Source organism: Sciurus carolinensis, chromosome 10, assembly GCF_902686445.1.
Source record: "Sciurus carolinensis chromosome 10, mSciCar1.2, whole genome shotgun sequence".
Taxonomy (NCBI): Eukaryota; Metazoa; Chordata; class Mammalia; order Rodentia; family Sciuridae; genus Sciurus; species Sciurus carolinensis.
This window is the reverse complement of record NC_062222.1, coordinates 44,163,712-44,188,490: the sequence shown is the minus strand read 5'-3', so window position 1 is coordinate 44,188,490 and position 24,779 is coordinate 44,163,712. Positions and strand designations below refer to the sequence as shown.

General features: G+C 34.6%; 1 protein-coding gene across 5 annotated transcripts in view; it reads right to left on the bottom strand.

Annotated features, from left to right (window-relative positions):
* Zgrf1 (zinc finger GRF-type containing 1) overlaps window positions 1-24,779 on the bottom strand; it is a 78,164-nt gene that overhangs the window by 457 nt on the left and 52,928 nt on the right. For all 5 annotated transcript variants that reach the window (XM_047566750.1, XM_047566754.1, XM_047566755.1 and 2 more), the window contains 9 exons: window positions 23,817-24,079; window positions 21,422-21,581; window positions 17,815-17,892; window positions 17,300-17,447; window positions 13,487-13,614; window positions 11,947-12,070; window positions 1,321-1,497; window positions 1,056-1,190; window positions 111-372 (listed from right to left, as the gene is read on the bottom strand). In XM_047566750.1, the coding sequence (XP_047422706.1) occupies window positions 111-372; window positions 1,056-1,190; window positions 1,321-1,497; window positions 11,947-12,070; window positions 13,487-13,614; window positions 17,300-17,447; window positions 17,815-17,892; window positions 21,422-21,581; window positions 23,817-24,079 (1,475 nt within the window). The remainder of the gene's footprint in view (window positions 1-110; window positions 373-1,055; window positions 1,191-1,320; window positions 1,498-11,946; window positions 12,071-13,486; window positions 13,615-17,299; window positions 17,448-17,814; window positions 17,893-21,421; window positions 21,582-23,816; window positions 24,080-24,779) is intronic.

Genomic DNA, 24,779 nt, shown 5'->3' with positions numbered 1-24,779 from the left:
CTCCCACAATGACAAATCCAGAGCTATTCCTGCCCACACCACCCCAAGCATTAATCCAAAACAGTCAATTTGAATTCAAAATGCTTAAAAGAAATACACTTCTATTTTACCTTCACAATGTTGGATCACATGCCCCCATAGTCGATTTTTCCTCAAACAGGCTAAATTTCCCACAATCAACAAATGCCTCCTTCCTCTGGTCAATGCAACATTCATTCTTTTTTCTGAATCAATGAATCCTACTTGTCTTGTCCTTACACAGGAAAGAATAATGATCTCCTTTTCAGCTCCCTGAAAAGCATCTACTGTGGACACCTGCACACTTTTAATATTAGGATGGTCAAAGTCCACAGCACTGAGTAAATGACAGAGCTGTGGAGGAAAGAAGACGGAACTCATGCAATGCAAAGACAGTAAAAAATGTAAACCTTCAGACCTACTCACAGCCACCACCTTAATTAAACTAACATTTCTCTTTTGTGACTTACATAGACTTGGCTAGATAGTTTCTAAAATGATAGATAAATGACAATGTTAATAATGAAACAAAAGAGAAAGAAATGACTTCAATTGTTAGGAAACTCATTTGGATATGCTAATTTAGAGCTCATAAATAAGCAAACAATGAAAAAAATACAAAAATAAAATTCTCCTTAGAAGTAATTGGCTCGGGTGTACATTAATATCTAGTATCTACCCTTGATTTACTGATAAATATAGTAATCATGAGAGAACATTTTGGAAAACAGAGATTCAATCCCATCTGTCTCAAAACACAAAGCATACGCCATATTTTCTTCCCTCTAATTTGTTTATTTGCATTTTTGCCTCAACAGCTGTAAACTGAATTTAATTAAACCTTGTTAGGTTTACATTTAATCATGCAGAAAAAATACCAGGCCAGAAAAAAAATCAGAATGTTTCTTTTTAGTACATAAATTACAGTCACAAAAATTTTTTAAGCACCAAGCCAAACTACTACAAATGTAATATTAAATACTGTAATATATAATTATAATATTTAACATGTGACAAATAAAATATGTAACACAAACCTTGTACATCTGGGACTTGTATAATGTTATCACTCCAATCATTGAGCTGGCAATTCCACTTGCTATCAATGATTGAATCAACTTGAGGGTAAAAGCAGCTTCTGCCACATTATGAAAGCTGTTATCTCTTTCAATCTGAATAAGAAACAGAGCCTAACTTATATTTCTCAGAAAGGCTATGGAAAGACCAAGTAAACCTACAAACAACAAAATTAAACCAAAAGACTAAATTGTGTTGACTTTCATCAACACTAATATCATTTACCTGTTCCAGTCCTTTAACATTATAGAAACACAGCGTGGGTAGCCACTCCAATAAAGGGCTCCTCTCTGTTTCTGAAATGCCATTCAAGAGGTTTCCTTCATAAAATAGATCATTGGCAATAGCACTGATTGCAGGATGACAACGGTATTGGGTTCTCAACAGAATTGGCTTGTGACCCTACAAAGTTTAAATGCAGAAAAATAAATCAAAATAGACCATTTTTTCTCTCAAAACTTATAATGTTTAAACATTTTTAAGTATCACTATATTATAGTCTTAGAGGATGAATTACAACCATGATACAATATACCACAGATAAAAATATTTTCAAAGAAGTTATTAGGAGATCTAGTTTGGTGGTCTAGCTTGTCTAGCAATGTGTGTGGCTCAGGTTTGATCCTAGCACTAAAGAAAAATAAAAAATAAATTCATGGTAAACTATTATACTATAAAATTATAAAACATCAAACACATAAAATCTTCAACTTCTTTAAAAGTTTGCCATCTAACATGCTGGAATAAACCTAATAGTAAAATTTTAAAAGATCTTTTTAAAAATTAAAAAATGTTATTGATAATTTATTTATTGACTTTCCTCTTTGAATAGAGCCATTTTTTCATTCAGAATCTTCAAAAATGTTTCAAATTTCATTAATTCACCATAATATTCAACTCTCACCCATTTTAGCAATCTTCTGGATCATGTCCTTTAATTGCAAAAAGTTCTGCAGAGTTGTTAGAATATACTGAACACTTACGTGGAACTCTAATAATATTTGTATAATTAAAACAATATTGATGACTGCATGGACAAAATATCTTCCAGGGTGAAAAACACGTAAGATATCAATCTTCACTACTCTGTGGGGCATAGATATGTCTACGTTTATAAGTCCAAGTCAGTAGGCATGTGAAACCTTTGACAAAAATCATTACATATAAAAACACTCAAAGGATCATTATTTGTAATAAGAATAACCAAATGTTCAATGTTAGAGAAGAGACTGAATAATGGTATATCTACACCATATAATATTTAGTGATTCTATGACAACAGAAATGATTACAAAACTAGTAATGACAAGGGAGAATGATTTAGTATAATAGAAAGTTTAAAAAGGCAGAATAGAAATTATATTTATTTTGTATGGTTTCAACCGTGTTAAAATGCATACATTTGATATTCACATATAGCCCTAGGATAAAAGAGAAAAGAGAAAAATACTAAAATATTACAAAGAATTTTGTTTTCAAGTGGCAAGGTGCATTATTTTTATCTTTACTTTTTTGTAGTTTAACACTTTCTATAATGAGTAGTAGATATTGCTTATTTCTTTACTTTTAATTTTATGAACTAGCTTACATATACAGAAAAGTAAATAAAGTGTAATATGATATCCATGTGCCCAGCAACCAAATTTGATAATAGCATTTGGTCATGTCTCTTTGGTTTAGAAATAAAGTATGACATATACAGCTAAGTCTCCCCCACATTATTTTCTTCTACCACTTCCCCCAGAAATGATCCCAGTCCTGAATTTGTGTTGAAGCATTCCCATGCACTTTTATATGTTGTGTATTACATGTGTCTATAAACAATATATATGTGTGTGTGTGTGTGTGGGTGTGTGTATATATATATATAAAATCTGATGTGCTTTTGAAATTCACATAAATGGCATTTTCAATAAGTATCCCTTTGCACCTTGCTGCTTTCAACATCCACTATATTTTTGAGAACTATCTATATGGATCTAGTTCATTCATCTTAACTTTTTAATATTATTTTACTTGGTGACTAAATCATTTTTCAGTCTATACTTTATTTGCCTTTTTAAAATTTCCCCAAATAAAAATATACTTCATATTTAAAAAGGCATTAGCAGATTAGCGGAAAAGCAAACAGAAGAACATGTATAGTATGTTACCTTTTTTTAAAACAAAGGGGAAATCATTTATGTATTTGCTTCTACTGTTATAAAATATCACTGGAAAGATATAAGAAAGGGATGACTTGTTCTGTGGGAGAGAAACAGTGGTTGAGGGACAAAAGTGGAAGTTTTCACAGTCTCCATACTTTGAGGTTCTTATTGAATAGTGAACCATGTGACTAGTGCCTACCCCAAAAATGCTTTTAGAATTTGAAAATTATTTTTAAATTGATTTTTTTAAAAAAGGTTTTTAGAGCTAGGGAGATAGCTCAGTTGGTAGAGCTATCTCGCGAGCACAAGGCCCTGGGTTCAATCCCCAGCACCGCAAAAAAATAAATAAATAAATAAAATAAAAAATAAAAAAGGTTTTTAAAAAGTCTGATTCAAAAGAAGCTGGATACTGACTTATGGAAGGGGTAGAAATCTTGCAATTTGATTCAATTATAATTAAAAGCTCAAGACGACTGAAAGCTTGGTTCTTTACAAAACTGATTACAACGCAACTAAGAATTCAATGCAGCCAAGTGTGGTGGCACACACCTTGTGGTGGCACACATACCAATAGCTTGAGAGGTTGGGGCAGGAGGTCAGCAAGTTCAAGGCCAAACTGGGCATCTGACAAGATCTTGTCTCAAAATAAAAAATAAAAAGGGAAGGGGATATAGCTCAGTGGTAAAGCCCACTCTGGGTTCAATTCCCAGTAACAGGGGAAAAAAAAATCCTCAATGCAACATAAAACACAAAAATAAAGGAGAATTCTGAATTAAGAAAGTAGAATAAAACTGCCTTGCAGAATCTATTCCCTAATATTTAAAGGAATAATAACCAAAATAGTAATAATAATAATAATAATAATAATAAAAACAAAACTAATAACAGCAATAAAGAACCAAATTTAGCAGTTATACAACACAAAAAGGTGTGTGGCTAATCCAATGCCATAAACTTTTTAAAAAGTGCTGTCATCAGGAAATAAACAAGATTCTGGGGTAAAGGGAGAAATGCAGCACCATGAGATCACTAACCTCTCCTGAAGTCATGTAATGGAAATGGCTCCTCATAATAATAATAATATAAGGGAAGTGAACTGGGTAGTTTTTAGTGGAAGTGAGGCGCTAAGGATCATACAATGAATTGATGAGCCATTTGGAGCCTGAGTGTCCCTCATGTGGGAAAGAGATACCAACATCCAACCACATGGAGTGAATTCTAGTAGTGTATTTAACAAAACTTTAGATATGACAGTGCCCATATAAACTAATAAAGACAGATGGGTGCAGTGGTGCACATCTGCAGTGGCTTGGGAGGCTGAGGCTGGAGGATCACAAGTTCAAAGCCAGCCTCAGCAACTTAGTGAGACCCTGTCTCTAAATAAAATAATAAAAAGGGCTCAGGAGGTGAATCAGTGATTAAGTGTCCCTGGGTTGATTCAATCCCTGCTACCAAAAAATAAATTAATTAATTAATTAAAAAAATAATAATAAAGACATCACATATGGCTAGCTGTGGTGATGCATGCCTGTAATCCCAGTGACTGGGAAGGCTGAGATAGGAGGATCATAAGTTCAAGGTTAGCCTCAGAAATTTAGCGAGAGACTAAGCAACTTAGTGAGACCAAGTCTCAAAATAAAATACATTACTGGTGGGACTGCAAATTGGTGCAGCCACTCTGGAAAGCAGTATGGAGATTCCTCAGAAAACTGAGAATGGAACCACCGTTTGACCCAGTTGTCGCACTCCTTGGTACCAAAGGACTTAAAAACAGCATACTACAGTGACGTAGTTAATTGATGTGTACATATTACATTGATATGTAAATGTTTATAGAAGTTCAATTCACAATAGCTAAGCTATGGAACCAACCTAGGTGCCCTTCAACAGATGAACAGATAAAGAATGTGGTGTATAAACACAATGGAATATTACTCACCCATAAAAAAGAATGACTTTATGACTTTTGCCAGTAAATGGATGGATCTGGAGATTATTATGCTAAGTGAAATAAGCCAATCTAAAAACTAAAGGTTGAATGTTCTCTCTGATATGCGGATGCTAACACACAATGAGGGGGGTAGGGAGAATTTAAGTTCACTGGATTAGACAAAGGAGAATAAAGAAAAGGGAGGGTGGAATAGGAAAGACAGCAGAATGAATCAGACATAACTTTCCTATGTTCATATATGACTATACCACCAGTGTAACTCCACATCATGTACAACCACAAGAATGAAATCCTAATTAGAATAAGTTACACTCCATGTATGTATAATATGTCCAAATACACTCTACTGTCATGTATATATACAAGGAATTTAAAAAATAAAATTAAAAATAAAGAGGGCTCAGGATGTAGCTCAGTGGAAAATGCCCTGGGGTTAAATTCCTAGTACCAAAAAAAAAAAAAAAGAGATAACACACATTCTTAATCTAGTTCTATTCCAATTCAACTTCTAAACCCTTCTACCCTAAGTACTAGAGAAATACAGAAAATACAGAATACAAATCTAAAAAAGCTTCCCAAACAGGAACATCAGAAAATGAAAGAAAATTGGCAACTATGTAAACATGACAGCTCCTCCCCCAAAACTAATAAAGTAAAGGAAAACGATGCAAAAAAAATACTGTCTTCATTGGCTTTATGCTGCTATAACAGACTATCTGAGACTGAGTATTTTATAATGAACGGAAATTTATTTCCCATAGTTCTAGTATCCAGTGAGCAACTTCTTTTTTTGTTATTCTGGTACCAGGGACTGAACACAGGGGCACTTCGCCACTAAGCCACATCCCCAGCCCTTTTCATTTTTTATTTTGAGACAGGGTCTGGTTAAGAGACCTCAATAATTAGCTGAGGATGGTTTTGAACTTCGATCCTCCTGCCTCAGCCTCCTAAGCTGCTGGGACTCCAGTGAGCAACTTCTTGATGCATTTTCCCATGGTAGAAGGCCAGAGAGTGAGGGGATCAGGGTGCGAAAGGCAGCCAAATCCCTCATATAAGTAATCCAATCCTGTGGTAATAGCATTAATCCATTTATTCAGACACAGCCCTCATGACCTAACACCTCTACAAGGTCCCACCTCCTAAACACATCCACATTGCAAATCAAATGTCCAGCACATGAATTTTGGGGTACACATTCGAATCATAGCTGATACATATGGAATTCAGTCTAGATAAAAGTGTAACCAAGGAACAGAAGAAAAATGTCCACAAGAGATTAAACAAAAGTATCAAATCAAAATACAATCCAGTAAAACAATCTCAGAAGTGAGATAATAAAATTAAAAGGGAAATGGAAATTTCAACTCTAAAGAAATAAATCGATTTTCAAGACAATATCATTAAAGAACTAATTAATGAAAGGAAGCCAAGAACAAAATGGAATTTCTTCACAAAACTCAATACAACTCAACTCAAAACTCAATGATGAAGTCTCATACTTCTGTGCCTTAGGCATGTAAATTTTATTTTGTTCCTTTTCCTATTAAAAAGGAAAAAAGAAAACTCAATGCAATTTGAAATTCAAATGTAAGGGAAACAAATGAAATTCCTGAGATTTCACAGATAATGCAGATGAAATTAAATATAAATAAAAGACAGTTAATCCAATATGACAATAATGAGGTTCCTTTACATTTATACACTGAATGTGTGCTTCCAAATTCATATATTGAAATCTCACCACCAATGTGATAGTTTTAGAGGTGAGCCATTGGGCAGTAATTAGGTTTAAACAAGGCCATGAGGGTAGGTCCCCCATGGTGGGATTAGTGAATTAAGAAAAGGAAGAGAAACCAGCTCTCTTTCTTTGCCACAGGAGGATATCATAGTAGGTAAAAAGGGGACATACTATGGTTCAGAGAATTGTCTTCCAAAGGCACATGTGTTAAAGGTTTGATCCCCAGACTGGTATTTTGAAAGCTGGTAAAATCTTCAGCAAGTGGGACCTAGGACAAGGTCTGTGTCATTGGGGGCATGCCCTGGAAGGGGACCCTGAGATCATGGTCTCTTCCTTTTCCTGACTCCCTTGCTTCTTGACTCAGGTGAGTGGTTTGTTCCATCATGTGCTCCCTCCATGATGTGTTGGTCTTACCAGAGGCCTAAAGCAGTGAGACTGTTTAATCTGGGACTGGAAACTCTATAATCATGACCCAAAATAAATATTTTCTCTTTATAAGTAAATTGTCTCAGGTATTGAATTATAGTTACAGCCTGTTGCTGTAGTATCAAGAAAGGAGCCCTCACCAGTCACCAAATCGGCCTGCACCCAGATCTTGGACAGTGCGGTCTCTAGAACTGTAAGAAATAAACATCTGTTGTTTAAGTAACTCAGTCTGTGGTATTTTGCTAAAGCAGTCTGAGGTGACTACAACACTCTGATAGAAAATAAATAGAACTAAAAACTTCCCTGAAATGAAGAAATGTCCAATTTGAAAAAAATTGTATCATATCATAGCACTGAAATATACTCCAATAAATTTATAAATTATTAAGGTTATAGAATAAGCTCCTGCATCTAGGTAAAAAAAAATCATTACAAGGGGAAAATACTCAGGTTGGCCCTACACATCATAATATAATAGTCTATGACTAAGAGATATTTAGAAATGGAGCCAGTAGATTGACCTTTCAAGTAATCCAAAAATTGCTCTGAGATCTAATATGCATGTTGAGATATTTAAATATTTCTGTTTTTAGACGCTTATTCTACTGTTGTTTGACTTAATTATTAAAAATAAAATCATTATCCCACAAAAAAAGTTTTTAAAAATACAGAAAATATTGTTGGGATATGACACAAGAATATACCACCAAGCCAAGATGACATTCACATTTATAGGCAACAGACATTTTCAAACATAAGAGAACTCAGGATATTTAATCAGCTTGATTTACTCATTTTAAGATTTTATATATACTATTATCATTTGTTAATTAAAAATTCTAAAGTCAAAAAAAATTCAGAAAAGTAGGCATCTATGAGCCACTTTTGAAAAACATAGAAGGAACTCAGATGAATGAAGCTAACTACTGAGTCTACTTAAATACAATTCTAAATGTACAAGTTAGGATTATAGAACAAAAGGTAAAGGTAAATGTAATATGCCCAGAGAACACAAAAATAGTAATGTAACTAGCAAAATAGAAACACTGGAGGGAATAGAAAGGTGGAAAAGAAACATTAAGCATTATATCTCTAAAACTTTTTTGGATGGTGAAGATACTGGGGATTGAACTCAGAGGCACTTGACCACTGAGCTACATCCCCAGCCCTATTTTGTATTTTATTTAGTGTCAGGATCTCTCTGAGTTTCTTAGCACCTCACTCTTGCTGAGGCTGGCTTTGAATTTGTGATCCTCCTGCCTCAGCCTCCCAAACCACTGGGATTACAGGTACCCAGCTTTTTATTTTTTATTTTTTGGTACTGGGGATTGAACCCAGGATGCTCTACCACTGAGCTACATCCCCAGTCCTTTTCCATTTTTCATTTTGAGACAGGGTCTCACTAAATTGGTAAGACTGTCCTCAAATTTGCAATTCTGAAGCCTCAGCTTCCTGCATTGCTGGGATTATAGGTCTGCATACCACACCCAGTTAATATCTCTATCTTTCAAAGCAGAGAAATCAACCTATTCAATTTACAATTTCTTCTTAGAGAAATAATTTAGGAAATAATCTTCTGGGAAGAGATATTATTTCTGAAGAATTACTTGTAACCTAACAATTCTTTTCATTTCAATTGGGCTCTCTTCTTCTGTTAAGTTCAAACAGTAAGATAACTTATTAGATGCAATTTCAACCAGCAAAAAATTTTTAAAAATTTCCTTATCAAAAGTTGTCTTTTGAGGGGATGGGGGAAGGAAAAATAGTAGAATGAGACAGAGAGTATTACTCTATGTATATGTATGATTATATGAATGGTGTGAATCTACTTTGTGTACAACCACAGAAATGAAAAGTTCTACCCTACTTGTGTACAAAGAATCAAAATGCAGTCTGTAAAAGTTAAAAAAAAATTAAATAAAAAAAAGTTTTTTTTTTTTTAACAGTTCTTTTGGTTGGAATATTTAAATCTTTTGTTTACAAAAACGGTTTGATTTGGATGTGGTGACAGATGCTTGTAATCCCAGCAACTCAGGAGGCTGAGGTAGAAGGATCTCAAGTTCAAGTCCAGCCTTAACAACTGAGTGAGATTCTGTCTCAAAATTAAAAAAAAAAAAAAAAAAATAGGGGCTGAATATATAGTTCAGTAGTAAAAGGTCCCTAGGTTCAATCCCCAGTACCCCCCCGCAAAAAATTGATTTAGAGTATTGCATATTAACAATAGCAATTATGGATGAGTAAATTGTGGTATATGTGTATAGCACAGAATATCATTCAGCAATAAACAGGGAAGAAGTCATATAGAGAATGGAGAATCCAGAAATAAACCCTCAAATACATAGTTAATTGATATTTGACAAAGGTGCCAAGAAAATTCAATAGGGAAAGGAGAGACTTTTCAACACATAGGATTAGAAAGACCAGATACCTACCTGTAAAAGAATGAGACTGGGTTCTTAATCAACATCATATAAAAAAAAAAATTAATTCACAAGAGAACCAAGAACTACATATAAAAGCTAAAATTACAAAACTCTTAGAAGAAAACATTGGGGAAATCTTAATTAATGATATTGGATTTGGCAACAGTTTTGTGGATATGTCATCAAAAGCACAAGCAACATAAATACAAATAAATTGGACTTTATCAAAATTAAGAACTGTGTGCATCAAAGGATACTATGAAAAAAGTGAAGGGCTGGGAATATAGCTCAGTTGGTAGAGTGCTTGCCTTACAAGCCCAAGGCCCTGAGTTCACTCCCCAGTACTGCAAAAAAAAAAAAAAAAGTGAAAAGACTACTGTTAGAATGAGAGAAACTATTTGCAAATCATGTATTGATAAGGAATTAATATCCAAAATGTAGAAAGAAGTCCTACAATTTGACAAGAAAAACAAAGCCAATTAAAACATGGGCAAAGGACTTGAATAAGCATTTCTTCAAGAAGCTAGAAATATGGCCAGTAAATACATGGAAGATGTTAAATATCACTGTGATACCACTTCACACTCATTAGGATGGCTACTGTGAAATTGAAAATAAAATAGAAAATAACGAGTGTTGCTGAGGATGTGGAGAAAGTGGAACCTTTGTACATTAGTACTGACAATGTAAAATGGATGTAGCTGGTATAAAAAACTGTTTGGCAATCCCTCAAAAAGTGAAACATTTGGGGCTGGGGTTGTGGCTCAGTGGTAGAGCACTCCCCTAGCACGTGAGAAGCCCTGGGTTCAATCCTCAGCACCACATAAAAATATAATAATGCCCATCTGTTTAAAAAGTGAAACAGAATTACCATATGACCCAGGAATTACACTTCCAGGCATATACTGAAGAAACTAAAGCAGGGATTCAAACAGATATTTGCACACCAAAGTTCACAGTGGCATTATTTACAATAGTCAAAGAGTAGAAACCCAACCTAAATATCTATTGGTAGAAATGTAAAATATTCATACAAAGGAATATTATTTAGTTTTAAAAAGGAATGAAATTCTAACATATGCCACAACATGGATGAATCTTGAAAACATTACGTTAAGTAAATAAGACAAAGACAAAAGGACATATATTGCATAGTTCCACTTACTTACACGAGGCATCTAGATTAAGCAAATTCAGAGACAGAAAGTACACTAGAGGTTACCAGCTAGAGAGCTGGAGAGGAAAGAATGAGAATTATTACTTAAAAAGTACAAAGTTTCTGTTTGAGATGATAAGTTGTGGAAATGGATAGGTGATGCTTATACAAAAACACAAATGTACTGTAGGGGAAAAAAAGTAACATAGTACTGATCTGTAAGATGGTAAACCTTGAAGACATCATGCTGAGTCACAAATTACATATTCCATTTATGTGAAAAAATTCAGCACAAATTCATACAGACTGAAAGCAAAATGGTGATCACCAGGGGTCAGGAGAGGAGGGTATGGGAAATAACTGCTAAATCCAGGCAAGGAAAAAGTTCTGAAACTAGAAAGAGGTAGTGGTTGTACAGCATTGTGTATGAACTAAATGCCACGGGATTATTCACTGTAAAATGGTTAATTTTATGTTATTTGAATTTCACCTCCATTTTAAATATACTAATTATTTTTTAAATGCCTAAAACTGTGAAGTAGAGCTCCACATGGATAACAGAAGCCTTAAAGTTTCTTAGGTTTTGGGGCTGGGGTTGTAGCTCATAGCTCAGTGGTAGAGCGCTTGACTAGCATGTGTGATTGACTGGGTTCAATTCTCAGCACCACATATAAATAAATAAAAATAAAAATAAAGGTCCATGGACAACTAAAAAAGTATTAACAAAAGAAAGACTTTATCATGAATAAAAATCACACATTTTTTTTAAAAGCTTCTTACATTTAAAGCAAGAGCAATGTACTTATTACACACTATTGAAGTATAGGGATAAGATTCTTTCTATAAAGTCATGCTAAAATCATGGATTCTAGTTATATTTAAGAAGACTACTTCTAAGAAACTCCTATTATAAACTAATAGGAACAAGGACTAGGTCTTCTAATATTTCTATTCTCCTGCATCGTGTATAGTCATGTGTGATAATGCTGAAAATACCTGGCAATATTTACCATTAAGCAAAGTCGGTCAAAAAGAGTTTGTTCCAATCCATTTTCATGAGCTGCATCAGAACCTTGAATAGTAGGAGGCAGCTGTTTGGGGTCTCCAACAAGAATCAGCTTTTCACATTTAAACCTTAAAAACAGAATTTCAAAAATTAAGTAATGAAAAAGGATTATATTGACAACATTTATTGGATTTTCCAAAAATTTTTCAAGAATTAAAATCCCAAGATGTGTACTGAGAATTGACAAGGCTAATAGTGCTAAAAAGTATATTAAAGGCTTTGAAATGTTATCCATTAAAGAATCTTTTGCATAACTTAATACTTTCCACATAAACCCTATGAAGTATCTCTTGCCTCTGCATGAATTTAGTATTTCAAAGAACACACTTAGAAAACACTGATTTTTAGAATCCCTAAACTCTTAGAATTAGAACCTTCCTTAGAATTGAGTTGGCTTATTTTAGAAGTGAGGTAAATTAGGCTCTCACAAGCTGTTTTTTTAAATAGGAGTTAAGACATAATGGGAAAGAGTCCAAGCTTTGTAGACAAAGCTATTATTCAAATCTCAACTGTATAATATTCTATGAACATAGTGGTTTATTTAATCTCTCCACCTTCAGTATTCTTAACAGTAATCTTATCAGTAATAACATCTTACATGGTTGCTGTAAGATTAAATAAAGTAATATTATTTAGTATATAGAAGGTGTTGTATTACTCCTCTGCATTCACCCAGGACCTCACTACTCCTCCACCCCTGGCTCCTGGGTAGAGTGACCAACTCATTCTGGTTTGCCAAGGACTATCATAGTTTGAAAACCAAAAACCCCATGATTCAGGAACATCCCAAGTCCTGGGCAAACTCCAACAGCTGGTACCCTACTCCCTCATTGATTGGGGACTGAGCAAGGCCTATTGAGTCCTACTCTGGTACTCTTTTCACTACCTGTATGACTCCTCAAGAAGGAATGCTTGGTTTTCTTTTCTTTTTTTTTGTGGTTTGAACTATACCATCTGCCCCTAAAGATGCTTTAAAAGCACAATGTTTTTGTTGGCTAGGATAGCTTAGAAAATTTCAAAGTCTTCTAAATTTTAGAAACAAATTTTCATTTTCAACTTGTTCTTCTTTATATAATTTAATACTCTTTCATAATCTAAAAAAATTTTTTTGAGAATCTAAACACTTTAATTATATCTAAGTAAGGGAACTAAAAGACATTCTTTAGTGGAGTTGGTTTCACGCTATGACTAAAGAGGAACTTCTAATCTGGTTGAGAAATCTATAACATCCTAGGAGAATCCTAGCACTAGGGCTCTCCAGGTTTTAAGGGTTATGTGATTCAAATGTCTAAACTATAAACTAACAAAATTTTGATGCATTTAATTTACTTCAAAAAGTTTGCCCCTGTACTGTTTTTTAAAATATGTCTACCACTTGAACTGCTAGGAATTTTGACAAAATTTTGGTAAGAGTTTGAACTCAGAAAATGTTTGAAATAATTTTGATATGTGAGTATTCTTGGGAAAATAATTTTTTAGGTTACCTTGCAATGGGAAGGAGAGAGGCTGGTTCTGTTATTTGACTACACTCATCCAGCACAACTACAGGAAACTGAAGGTCATTCATGCATGGGAATGGGCAGGCTGCACAGGTAACGCCAACTACTCGAACCTTTATTAAAATAAAAATGTTATTAATTGACAACTGTTAAAAGAAAATAAGAGAATATATTACCAAAGAACTTGTAGGCTAAAATTAAAAGTCAGAAATCACTTTATTTCTACACTTTTCATTATTTCCCCATACAAAATGAAAGTCACAGAATATAGGCTTCTCAACCTAGAAGCCCATTAATACAAACAAATAAAAGGTACAGTTTGCTATCCAGAAGGAAGGTATTATAAAATCAATGATTTAAAAAATATCAAGGATGACATGTATTTTACCTTCTAGATGAGCTTGAACTAATACAACATGCATTATGACAAAAGAGGTCAAAGTTTTTCACAAAGAGCAATGAACATGCTAGTGAAATGTCCTCTGCTTAACTTCAAGCACACTAGGTACTTGTAGCCTTTAGTATATTTGAATCTTACAAATCTTAAATATTATGGCAGAATGTCATTATTCTCAAGCAAAAAGCCTGAAATGCTAATATTTAATTTCTATAGCTAAATATAAACAATAGAAAAATTGTTGAACTATTTAAATGATGTGGCTATTGGCCTTGTAGCTTATTAGCTATACACATGCACACACACACACAAGTACACGAATTTGTGCGTACATGAATAAATACATGTATATACACCATAAGCATATTCCCTTCTAATAATCTCAAGTACAATTATACTTCCTCACAGCAAGGGCAATTCATATGAATTGACCATCTCTTCTTCCAACAAATGTGATTTTAAAAATATGCTTTATGAATTACACATTGCCTCCACAGAGCCTATGAAACAAGAAATATTATAAACACTTCATTTTCTTAATAATAAATAATATTACACATAATAGCCCTGTATCAGTTAGGTTTACCTTCTTTTGTCAAAAACAGAAATAAGGGATGTAGCTTAATGGTAGAGACCTGCCTAACATGTGCAAGACACTGGGACTACAAAAAAAATAAAACCAAAACCAAACAAATAAAAAACCCAAAACAAAAATCTTAAAGTCATATTCATATAAGAAATTCCTCAGGATTTATTCAGTCCTTTTAAAATGTTCAATCCTTGAAGCTCATACACTGCTTTTGGTGCCACTTTGTTGTCTAACTCTTGGTAACTATACCTAACAAAAACAACTTTAAAATGAAGATCTTAAATTTATAAATCAAGAAGCATTTTTTTAATGCTTTAATTTAAGGAAATATCTATGATTGGGAATGTGCTTAGTGGTAGAACCCTTGCATAGCAAGGTCCTGGGTTTAATTCCTGGCACTGGGGAGAAAAGGAAAATATATATATATATATATATAAACACATATACGTACATGAAATATACATACAAATATATATTACATTCATAACATACTATATATTACATATATAAATACGAAAGCCTAAAGAACTGATTTTTTTTTCTTTAAAAAATCATTATTTTAGGGCTGGGGAGATAGCTCAGTCGGTAGAGTGCTTGCCTTGCAAACACAAGGCCCTGGGTTCGACCCCCAGCACCGCAAAAAAAAAAAAAAAAAATCATTATTTTTACCTTTTAATTTATTGTTGTACTACTGAGAATCTAACAATAGAAGAGATTTTGTTATTGACCCAGGGTTAGTAATTAACTATGAAGCATTTTTATAAATTAGTTTTATTATAAAGACATGTCACTTTACGAACATGTCAGATCTGACTGCTTTATTAGATTGGAATTTGTTAATAAAGATTTTTAGGGGCTGGGGAGGTAGCTCAGTCGGTAGAGTGCTTGCCTTGCAAGCACAAAGCCCTGGGTTCAATCCCCAGCACCACCAAAAAAAAAAAAAGATTTTTTAAAAAATATTTCTGCTAAAATAGTTTTCATTGTGCATAAGTAATAGCAATGAGAATGGATTATTATGACTGGACTTTTATTTTGAAAATTATCAAAGAAATCATTAGCAGTTATTGTTATATATCATTATTATGTTGGGTGAGTACAATGGTAAGCAGTTTACATAAATGGCTAATCTGTATTCACAGAACACAGCAAAACTAAGTCCCTTTGGAGTTGGTTGGGGAGAAAGCAGTCCAGAGTCAACCCTAAAATTCACATCACAGAAAGTTAGTCTCAAGTCCTCTGAGAACTTTCAGACCCAAAACTTGTATACTGGTTATTACTTTCAAGATTTCCCTCCCTTCCCATGAGATTAGTCTTATACATCTACACCCTTTGCTATGTGACCTCGAAGTATTTCCCACTAGAGAAGTAGGTATTTCCCTACTTCCCTGATGGTGAACTTGATTATATGACCTGGTATAAGAAACAGAATGTTAGCAGACATGATGTGAATACAAGGTTTAAATGTGCTAACCTACCCTCTTTCACTACTGCCATTTGTCAAGAGAACATCTATCATGCTGTAGGGCAAGGCCAGGAAAGCTACAGTTAGGATCCCTTGTGGAGGCTTCCAGTGGGTTGTTTTCAGCATGTAGCCAAGGTTATGAACATCCTGATTCAGCATATGTACTAAAGGTCATAACATCTGCCTATGAGTATGAGCTCACTTATGTAACCTGTTGGCAATGTGCTTTCTTTGTCTGGCTGCACGTTTAAAAAGGTCTTGAGGCCTAGGGACTGCTGGTGCCACTGAACAAAGCATGCCATGGGCAGTTTTTCTAAGAATGAGAGACTAAAGCTGAGGTAACACCAGTTGACCTGCAGAGTCCTAAGTTGTTGTCTTAATTTGGCAGGGCACATTGGTATAGTTCTGTAACCCCAGCTACTCAGGAAGCTGTGTGGGAAAATTAGTGAGTCACTGCCTTGAAATTTAAAAAAAGAAAAAAAAAAGGGGGTCTGGGGATGTGGTTCAGTGGGTAGAGCACCCCTGGGCTCAATCCCTAGTACTACCAAGAAGAAAAGAAAGTATTGATATTCTATTTATTAAGTAGTATTATTTCAGCAACATCTGTCTAACTGTCTAATAATACAAGGTCTCAAAAGCAGGATGGTTTCACAAATGTCTTGCAGAAAATGACCAATGTCTGTATGGTCCAAGAAACTAGCAGTTTTCTTTTTCTCCAGTTTCCTTTCTTTTCCCTATGCTCTCCTTTCACAGGAGAAAGCTTATTAACCTCTTTCTCTCCTAACAGTTGATGCCCAGGCTACACTGACGAGAACTTGATTAAGAGGATGATGCTCCTTGTTAAAGCTTGGAATTCTATGTGCCCAGTCCTCGTTCCCAATGCCTGGAAGTAGTGTCTGTGCCTCCTGGATTCTTGGATATAGACAGACCCTGGAAAGCCTTGGTTTTCTAGGAGAGCAAAGACAAATTTCACTTTGATAATTTATCCACAGTCTGAACTTTACCTCTCCTAGAACAACTAATTTCATTGAACATGTCAGAAATCTATTCCAAAACTCTTCTATTTCCTGTTCAAGTTTATAAAAAGATATGCAAATAGGGAGAAGAAGAAAGAAGGACTCAGGCATGGTAAATAGAATCTGTTCACAAATTTGAAGAATGCTTTGCGGGCAAACATAAAACATGCACTGGTTCAATTGCATCCAAGGATACACGTGTACAAATCTAGTTGAATCTAAGTTACCACATCAGTTTGTTTCATTAAAGAAAATAGTCTTCCATTAACAGAAAATAGGAGAATCTGAGTAGTATATATTAACTAAGAAGCAAACTGAAGCTACTTCCCCTTACCTGTTTTAGCAGGGTTTTGTTGGTCCCCAGTTTATGCTGCTCAATACTTTTTCTCACATAGATTCTTTCCACAGGGGTCAGATCTTCTTTCATTAGAGCATGCAGTTCTTTTAATTGTTCATTCTCATTTTCTGAACCAGCATGCAAGCTGAAAAAAGAATTACATAAAAAAATATTTTTCACTTTTTTTTTTTTTCGGAAACAAGTCTCAGTAAGTTGTTGAGGCTGGCTTTGAACTTGCAATCCTGCCTCAGCCCCTAGAGCTGCTGGGATTACAGGCGTGCATGGCACCCAGCAAAAAGAGTACTTCTCTTTATTTCATTTTTCATATATCACAAAAGAGCAAAATATAGATTCAATGTTCTAAGTTAGATTTTCTAATTAGGCTTTCTAAGTTAACCAAGAAAAAGATAAGACTTTTTCCATTCTTATTCAACAACCAAATTTAAGGTAAGAATTATTTAAAGTTATAAATCTCTGAATATTTTGTTACTTTCAGAATTTAGCCTCCTTACCTATAAGGTAAAATTGGCTTGGCAATCTTCCTTACACTCCCAACTCTGATAAACTTTTCAAATCCAAGACTGAGAAGGCTTTAAAGAAACAAGATAAAATAGACATTATTATTTACAAGATGGACTATAAAGCAAGGTTTCATATAATATTTATATTAAAACTAATTTGTATAATAGTATATTTTAGAGTTATATAATTTAATGTAAAACTACTAAAGTCAAATCAAGTAAATGCAACATAGTTAAAAGAATTCTTTTATAAACACATTTTATAGAGAGTTCTGTTCTTTTTTTTTTTTTTTTTTTCCTTCTGCAGTGATTGAGATGAAACCCAGGGCTTTGTGCATACTGGGAAAGTGCTTTACCACTGAGCTACATCCCCAGTGCCATTTTATAGAGATTTTTAAAATATTTATTATTTTCTGTTGAGGATTCATTCAATATTTATAAAATACCAATGTTAGTATTTATCACAAATAAAATTACTCCTGAAGATAATAATATGGAAAGTAATGGATATCATATATTTAGCATCAAGATTTAATAAGAAGAGCCTCTTTACATACATTATCTCAATTAACACTCACTACTGCTCTATACGTTATCTCATGATGAGGACAATGGCTGGGCACAGTGGTGCATGCCTGTAATCCTAGTGGCTCCAGAGGCTGAGGCAGGAGGATCATAAGTTTAAACCCAGTCTCAGCAATTTAGCCAGGCCCTCAGCGCCTCAGTGAGACCCTGTCTCTAAATAAAATATAAAAAAGGGCGGGGGATGTGGCTCAGTGGTTAAGTGCCTATGGGTTCAATCCCTGTTACCAAAAAAAAAAAAAAAAAGATAAGGACAATGAAGCTCAAAGGTAAAATAACTTTAATAAGGCCACATCACTAAAAAGTGAAGTCAGTCATGACTCAAACCAAGCTGGCCTGTGTATGTCCAGCAGCTATGATCTTCCCCTATATACATTACCCCTGACTAGCGCTTTGGGCAGAAGGTGCCCTCCTCTACCCTACCCTCTTACATATATTACACCTGTAGCTGTATGCTAAGAACAGAGTTGGAGCTCAGTGAATACCATGTTCTCCAAGACATTTCTACCACCTCAAAGTGGGAATTTAAGGAGCTGGAGAACAAAAGCAACTATAGCCCTCCAAAATAATTATGAAATTTATTTAGTGTCAATACGTGAATAGATTTCATTTTTTGCATTTTTCATAGTCCTCATTATAAAGAAGTCAGCTACTTTTCAGTCTGAAATACAAATCTACATTGCTTTCAACATGTTTGTAGTCAATCTGAAACAATAAAGGGCACAGTATCCTTAAAGTACTGCTCCCATAGGGTAAAATGTATGTATATTTACCCATGCTCCTTCATTTCTTCTCAAGAAACTTTGTCCTATCCTGTCCATTACAATAGGAATACACTGTTCAAATGTACAACAAAAATGTTATTTTACTCTGAAGAATATGTAGGTCTAGCCTATACGTGGTTGAGGCAACAATTCTAATTACATATTCACATTTCTCAGGTCCCTTTAAAAAATTCACACATTAAGGAATCTCTTTTAAATGTTTCCTATTGCTTTTTAGTACTCAGTACTTACCCACTACCTTCATTCTAACTTCTTGATTTTTTGTTTTTTTTTAACAGTCTACTGTTAATATTTTCATTGCAGGTTTAGCAATCTAAAGTTTTTTCCTGTTTAGTCCCCAGATAACTCCTCAGTATCTTAGACCAAACAATGGCATACTCAGCTACTCTTAGATTTCTCATAAGAGTACACAATGGTAGAACCTTTCTGAAGGGCAATTTTGCAAAATATATTAACAAATTTTAATATGTTCCCATCTTTTATTCTTGGCTTAGGCTTGTTAACTAAGGAAAGAACCAGAGATGGGATAAAGATTTATATTGAAAGATCATTGCCACAATGTAATTTATAATGGTAAAAATTTGGAAAAAAACTTACTGATCAAAAATTAACGTACGATACAAGCAAATCATTGAAAATAACAGAATTATTAAAAATTGTTTTCTAGGATGTTAAGCCATAGAGAAACAACCTTTAAGTAAAAAAAAAACAAGACACAGAACAATGCATATTGTTGGATTCCACATTTAGAAAGTAAAGTGAACATGTATAAAAAAAAAATTTGTGAAGAAATATAATACAATATAACCTGTAAAATCTGCATATTTTCTACCATAACATTAATTTATATTATTATAAAAGTTACATTTTTAGGCCTTAGGATATAGCTCAGTGGAAGAGCACTCGTCTAGCAGCATGCTTGAAGCTCTGGGTTCAATCCTAGTACCACAAAAAAAGAGAAAACAAAGTTCACTTTTAAGAAGCCTAGATTTATAAATAGTGGATTATTAAAATTTAATATTTATTAAATTTATTATTTAATTTTACTCCTATTAAAATTCTGTCATAAAGAATGACAAAGTTTTTTGGTGAAAAATTAAAAACTGAGATGTGAAGTATTCTGTATAATTTTCTTTGCATTTTTAATAAAACCTTATGCAATCACAAAAATTCGGTATTTGCAGAATAGACTGCTATTGCCTTCTTTGGATCCCTCTTACTGAAATTAAAAACATAATTTACATAAGCAGTTCAATTTTGTTAATATTATATGTTTATAAGGCAGATAAACAAGAGATTGTTGAATCCCAGTTGGTGGTTCTGGGATTTTAGTCTACTGCTAAGGTAACAGACCCAAGATTCCTGGATCAGAAAGGACTTTTACCCATGGCACAGAAAGCAACATGGAAACTTGATTCTGAAATTTCACAGGAAGATGCAGAGTATCTCCATGGATACCTGCACCTGCAGTGGATTGACTTAGAGGACAGGAACACTGAGGTGGGAGATTCACTATTTTTAAAAACGAGTAGTAAGGAAGCTCTTAGTCCTGAAAGGAGATTTTTTTTTTTTTTTTTTTTTTTTAGTTGTCAAGGACCTTTATCTCTAAATTTGTTTATTTATATGTGGTGCTGAGAATCAAACCCAGTGCCTCACACATGCTAGGCAAGTGCTACAAACACAGTCTTGAGAAGTGACTTGCAGAGATGCTCAGGGCCATGGTGGATTACCTCCCTCAGCAATACACTGTAGTACTGCATGTTCTTGACTGAACCTGAATTTTTATATGAGTATCCCATCTTTAAAAAAATTTTTTTGCAGTGCTGGGGATTGAACCAAGGGCCTGTGCATTCAAGGCAAGTACTCTACCAACTGAGCTATATCCCCAGCCCAATACCTTTATTTTATTTATTTTTATATGATGCTAAGGATGGAACCCAGTGTCTCACACATGGTGGGCAAGTGCTCTACCACTAAGCTACACACCCAGCCCCATGAATATCCCATCTCGATGTCAAAATTATCAAGTTTGGTATTTGATTTTATCCTACTTATTAATTAATAGTTTAACCTGTTACTTAGCCCAGATGCTAGCTCCTGGGTCAAAGACAATGGACTTGAGTTCTTGGCATACCCACCAAGAATGCACATGGAAACTCAGGACCCATGGTGGATTGCCTCTCAACAGTAACCTAAAACATCAGCTACTCAAATATACTTGTTATACCTACCCAAGAAGTACTCTGTCAACAGCTACATTAGTGGAAGAAGAAATCAGAAGTTTCCATGGCCTTGCATTTGCAACTGTAAGAGCTTCAGTCTTTTCAAATAGTTGTACAAAGAACAAAATTACCACTGCCAGCAAATAACTCTTCCCTGCTCCAAAAACACCTAATTATTTTAAAGGAAAGAAAAAAAATTAAGGCAATACAATAAAAAATTTTCCAAAAGTACAAGAAATATTTTATCTGTCTCATTCATCTTTTTTCTTTCTTTTTTTTTTTTTTGTGGCACTGGGGTTTGAACCCAGGACCTTGTACGTGCAAGGCAAGTACTCTACCAACTGAGCTATATCCCCAGCCCTTCATTCTTCTTTATTTAATTATTCGAAACACATTGACTGCCCACTATGTGCTAAGCACAGGAATGACAAATTAACAAAATTCTTCTACCTTTAATGAGACCACAGTCAACCTAATAAGATAAGCAAATAAAGGAATATGGTGAGTAACATTGTTAGGGGATCAGAGAAGGAAGAACATCTCTGCTTTGGTGGAGATGGGTATACTACAACAAAGTTTGTAGTTGTTAAAAGAATTCTGAAAGAACTTTAAGAATTTCTATGTGTAGCAAATAGGCAAGAGATGAGGCAAGGGACAAATCACAAGAGGATAAAATATAAGTTTGCTAAGACTAAAAAAATCTGAATTTTATCTTAAAGATTAGTGGAAGTCACTGAAGGATTTTAAGCAATAGGACTGACTTTTCAAATTGTGGGTATGTGTGTGTTTTGTTTGTTTTTCAGTGCTGTGAATCTAACCCAGGGCCTTGTACAAGCTAGCCAAGTGCCCTGCCACTGAGCTACATCCCCAGCCCTTAGGTTGCTTTTGAAAAACAACTTGGAGCCAGACCTGATGGTGCATTGCCAGTAATTCTGGCTACTCAGGAAGCTGAGGCAGGAGCATTGCAAGTTCAAGGTCAGCCTTGGCAACTTAGCCAGACCCTGTCTCAATATATAAACACAAAAAGGGTTGTGGATGTAGCTCAGTGGTAGTATTAGAGAGAAAAAAAAAAAAAACACAAATACAGAGAAAGGTAAAACTGAAGGTAGATCAATTAGAAAAATTGTGTGAGATAATCCCAACAATAATAAATACTAACTTTACTAAGTGTCTCCCATTGTGCCAAATACTGTTCTAAACATTTAACTTACGTTGAGTTATTTAAACCCCAACCCCTCTGAGGTAGATGCCATTATCATTTCCATTTTACAGAGCAAGAAACTGAACCTAAGAGATAAGTAACATGTCCAAGATCAGACAGTTAATTAATGAAAAAGCCAAAGGCAGAATTCTAGCTCTAGAGCCTACATGCCACCCAGTAGGTCACATGAAGATCTAATGATGGACTGGGTTGTATGGATTCAAGTAAAGTGGAAGGAGAAAATCATTATGAAAGATGGATAGCGGGGCTGGGAATATAGCTCAGTTGGTAGAGTGCTTGCCTTGCAAGCACAAGGCCCTGGGTTCAAATCCCCAGCACCGCAAAAAAAAAAAAAAAAAAGATGGATAGCAATCAGATGGGACCCATTTCAGTGATTGTTCTGATATGGGAAGATAAACAGTAAGAAAGTAGAAGGATTAAGAGATGACTAATCATACAAGCAGAGAAACAAGTTGTACCCCATTTGTTTACAATGAATCAAAATAAATAAATTTAAAAAAAAGAGAGGGGCTGGGGAGATAGCTCAGTTGGTAGAGTGCTTGCCTCGCAAGCACAAGGACCTGGGTTCTATCCCCAGCATCACAAAAAAAAAAAAAAAAAAAAAAAAGAGAGAGAGATGACTAATCGGTGAAGAAATGAGCCACATAGAAGCCAAAATCCAGAGAAAGGTATTAGCTCTGAATAGAAAAAAAAATAAATAAATAAAGCTCCTTCACTTGGACAGAGCCAAAAATACAAAAGGTAAGAGTGAGTCTAAACTTACGTAAATAAAAGAAGTTCTCTTACAAATTTAATTTCCTATTTTAGAGGCAAGATCCAGGTTTGGAATAGCTGCTGTGGAAGATGAAAGAGTAAACTGACTAGGAATATAAGCTTGCTGATCAGGGTCAAAGTCCTATTTAACAGAGCAATACACAGACATCTAGACCAAATCTGGACATTTTGGTAATGGCTGTATAATGATACTCATTCATCAGATATGCTGCCAATTTTTCCTTTTAAGGTGGTGAGATCTGCTCTAATCTAATCTAATAATTTATTCAAGTGGGTTCTGGGTTCAAGTTTAAAAGTAATTACTTAAACTCTGAAAACTTGTTTGACTATGATATTACAAAGAAGCAGACTAACTTATATAAGTTTATATAAAAATATATTTAGTAGGACTGTTTTCTTGCTTCTTACCATGTATGACTGTGATAGGGAGGGTGTGGGTGTGCAGTTCCTTCCCTTCTTCAACACTGTCATGGGATGCCATCATTTGAGCTATCTGAATTAGAGCTGTAGCTTGGTCCTCGTTTAACTTGTGAGTCTGAATCAATTCACTAGCTAACTGCAATGTTGCTTCCAGGCTAAGTAGTTCAAATTTTGTATTGATATTTGCAAAAGCTGGTGGGATAAATTTTCTCTTATTTTCTCTCTTGTTGCTAACTGTAGTTGACGGAGACCTAGTGAAAAGGCAACAAATCATAGACTTATTCACAACTGGTCTTCATTTCATAAACATCACAGAAAACATTTTCGGAGGAAGGTGGGGAGGACAAACGGATACCAGTCTCAATTTAGAGGAGTGCGCAAGAAGACTAAACTTCGTTCAATATATACTATCTGCAGCATGAGTCTACATATTTTACACATTATTTTATGTACTCTTCAACAACATAATGAAGTCAATTATTTCAAATACAAATATTAAAGTGTGTTCCCAAAACTCAGCACTCGTAAGACTCGGATAGTTATAACACTGTTTATTTCAGGTAAAACTGAAAATATATAAATGCTTTTATTCCTTTTTGTTGTTGTTTTTGGGGGGTGGTACAGAGGATTGAACTGAGGGGCACTCGACTACTGAGTCACATCCCCAGTCCTAGTTTGTATTTTATTTAGAAACAGGGTCTCACTGAGGGTCTTGCTTTTGCTATGGCTGGCTTTGAACACGTGATCCTTCTGCCTCAGCCTCCCAAGCCATTGGAAATCAGGCGTGGGCCACTGTGCCTGGCAGATGCTTTCTCTTTCTATAAGAGAAATATTCCTCACCCGTTTCCCCTTATGTTAACTTTTTACAGTGCCAAGATATATTAGTCAATACCAAAAGACCAACATTTATTCATTAGTATACAGCCTTCATTCACATTTTATGTTTTCTAA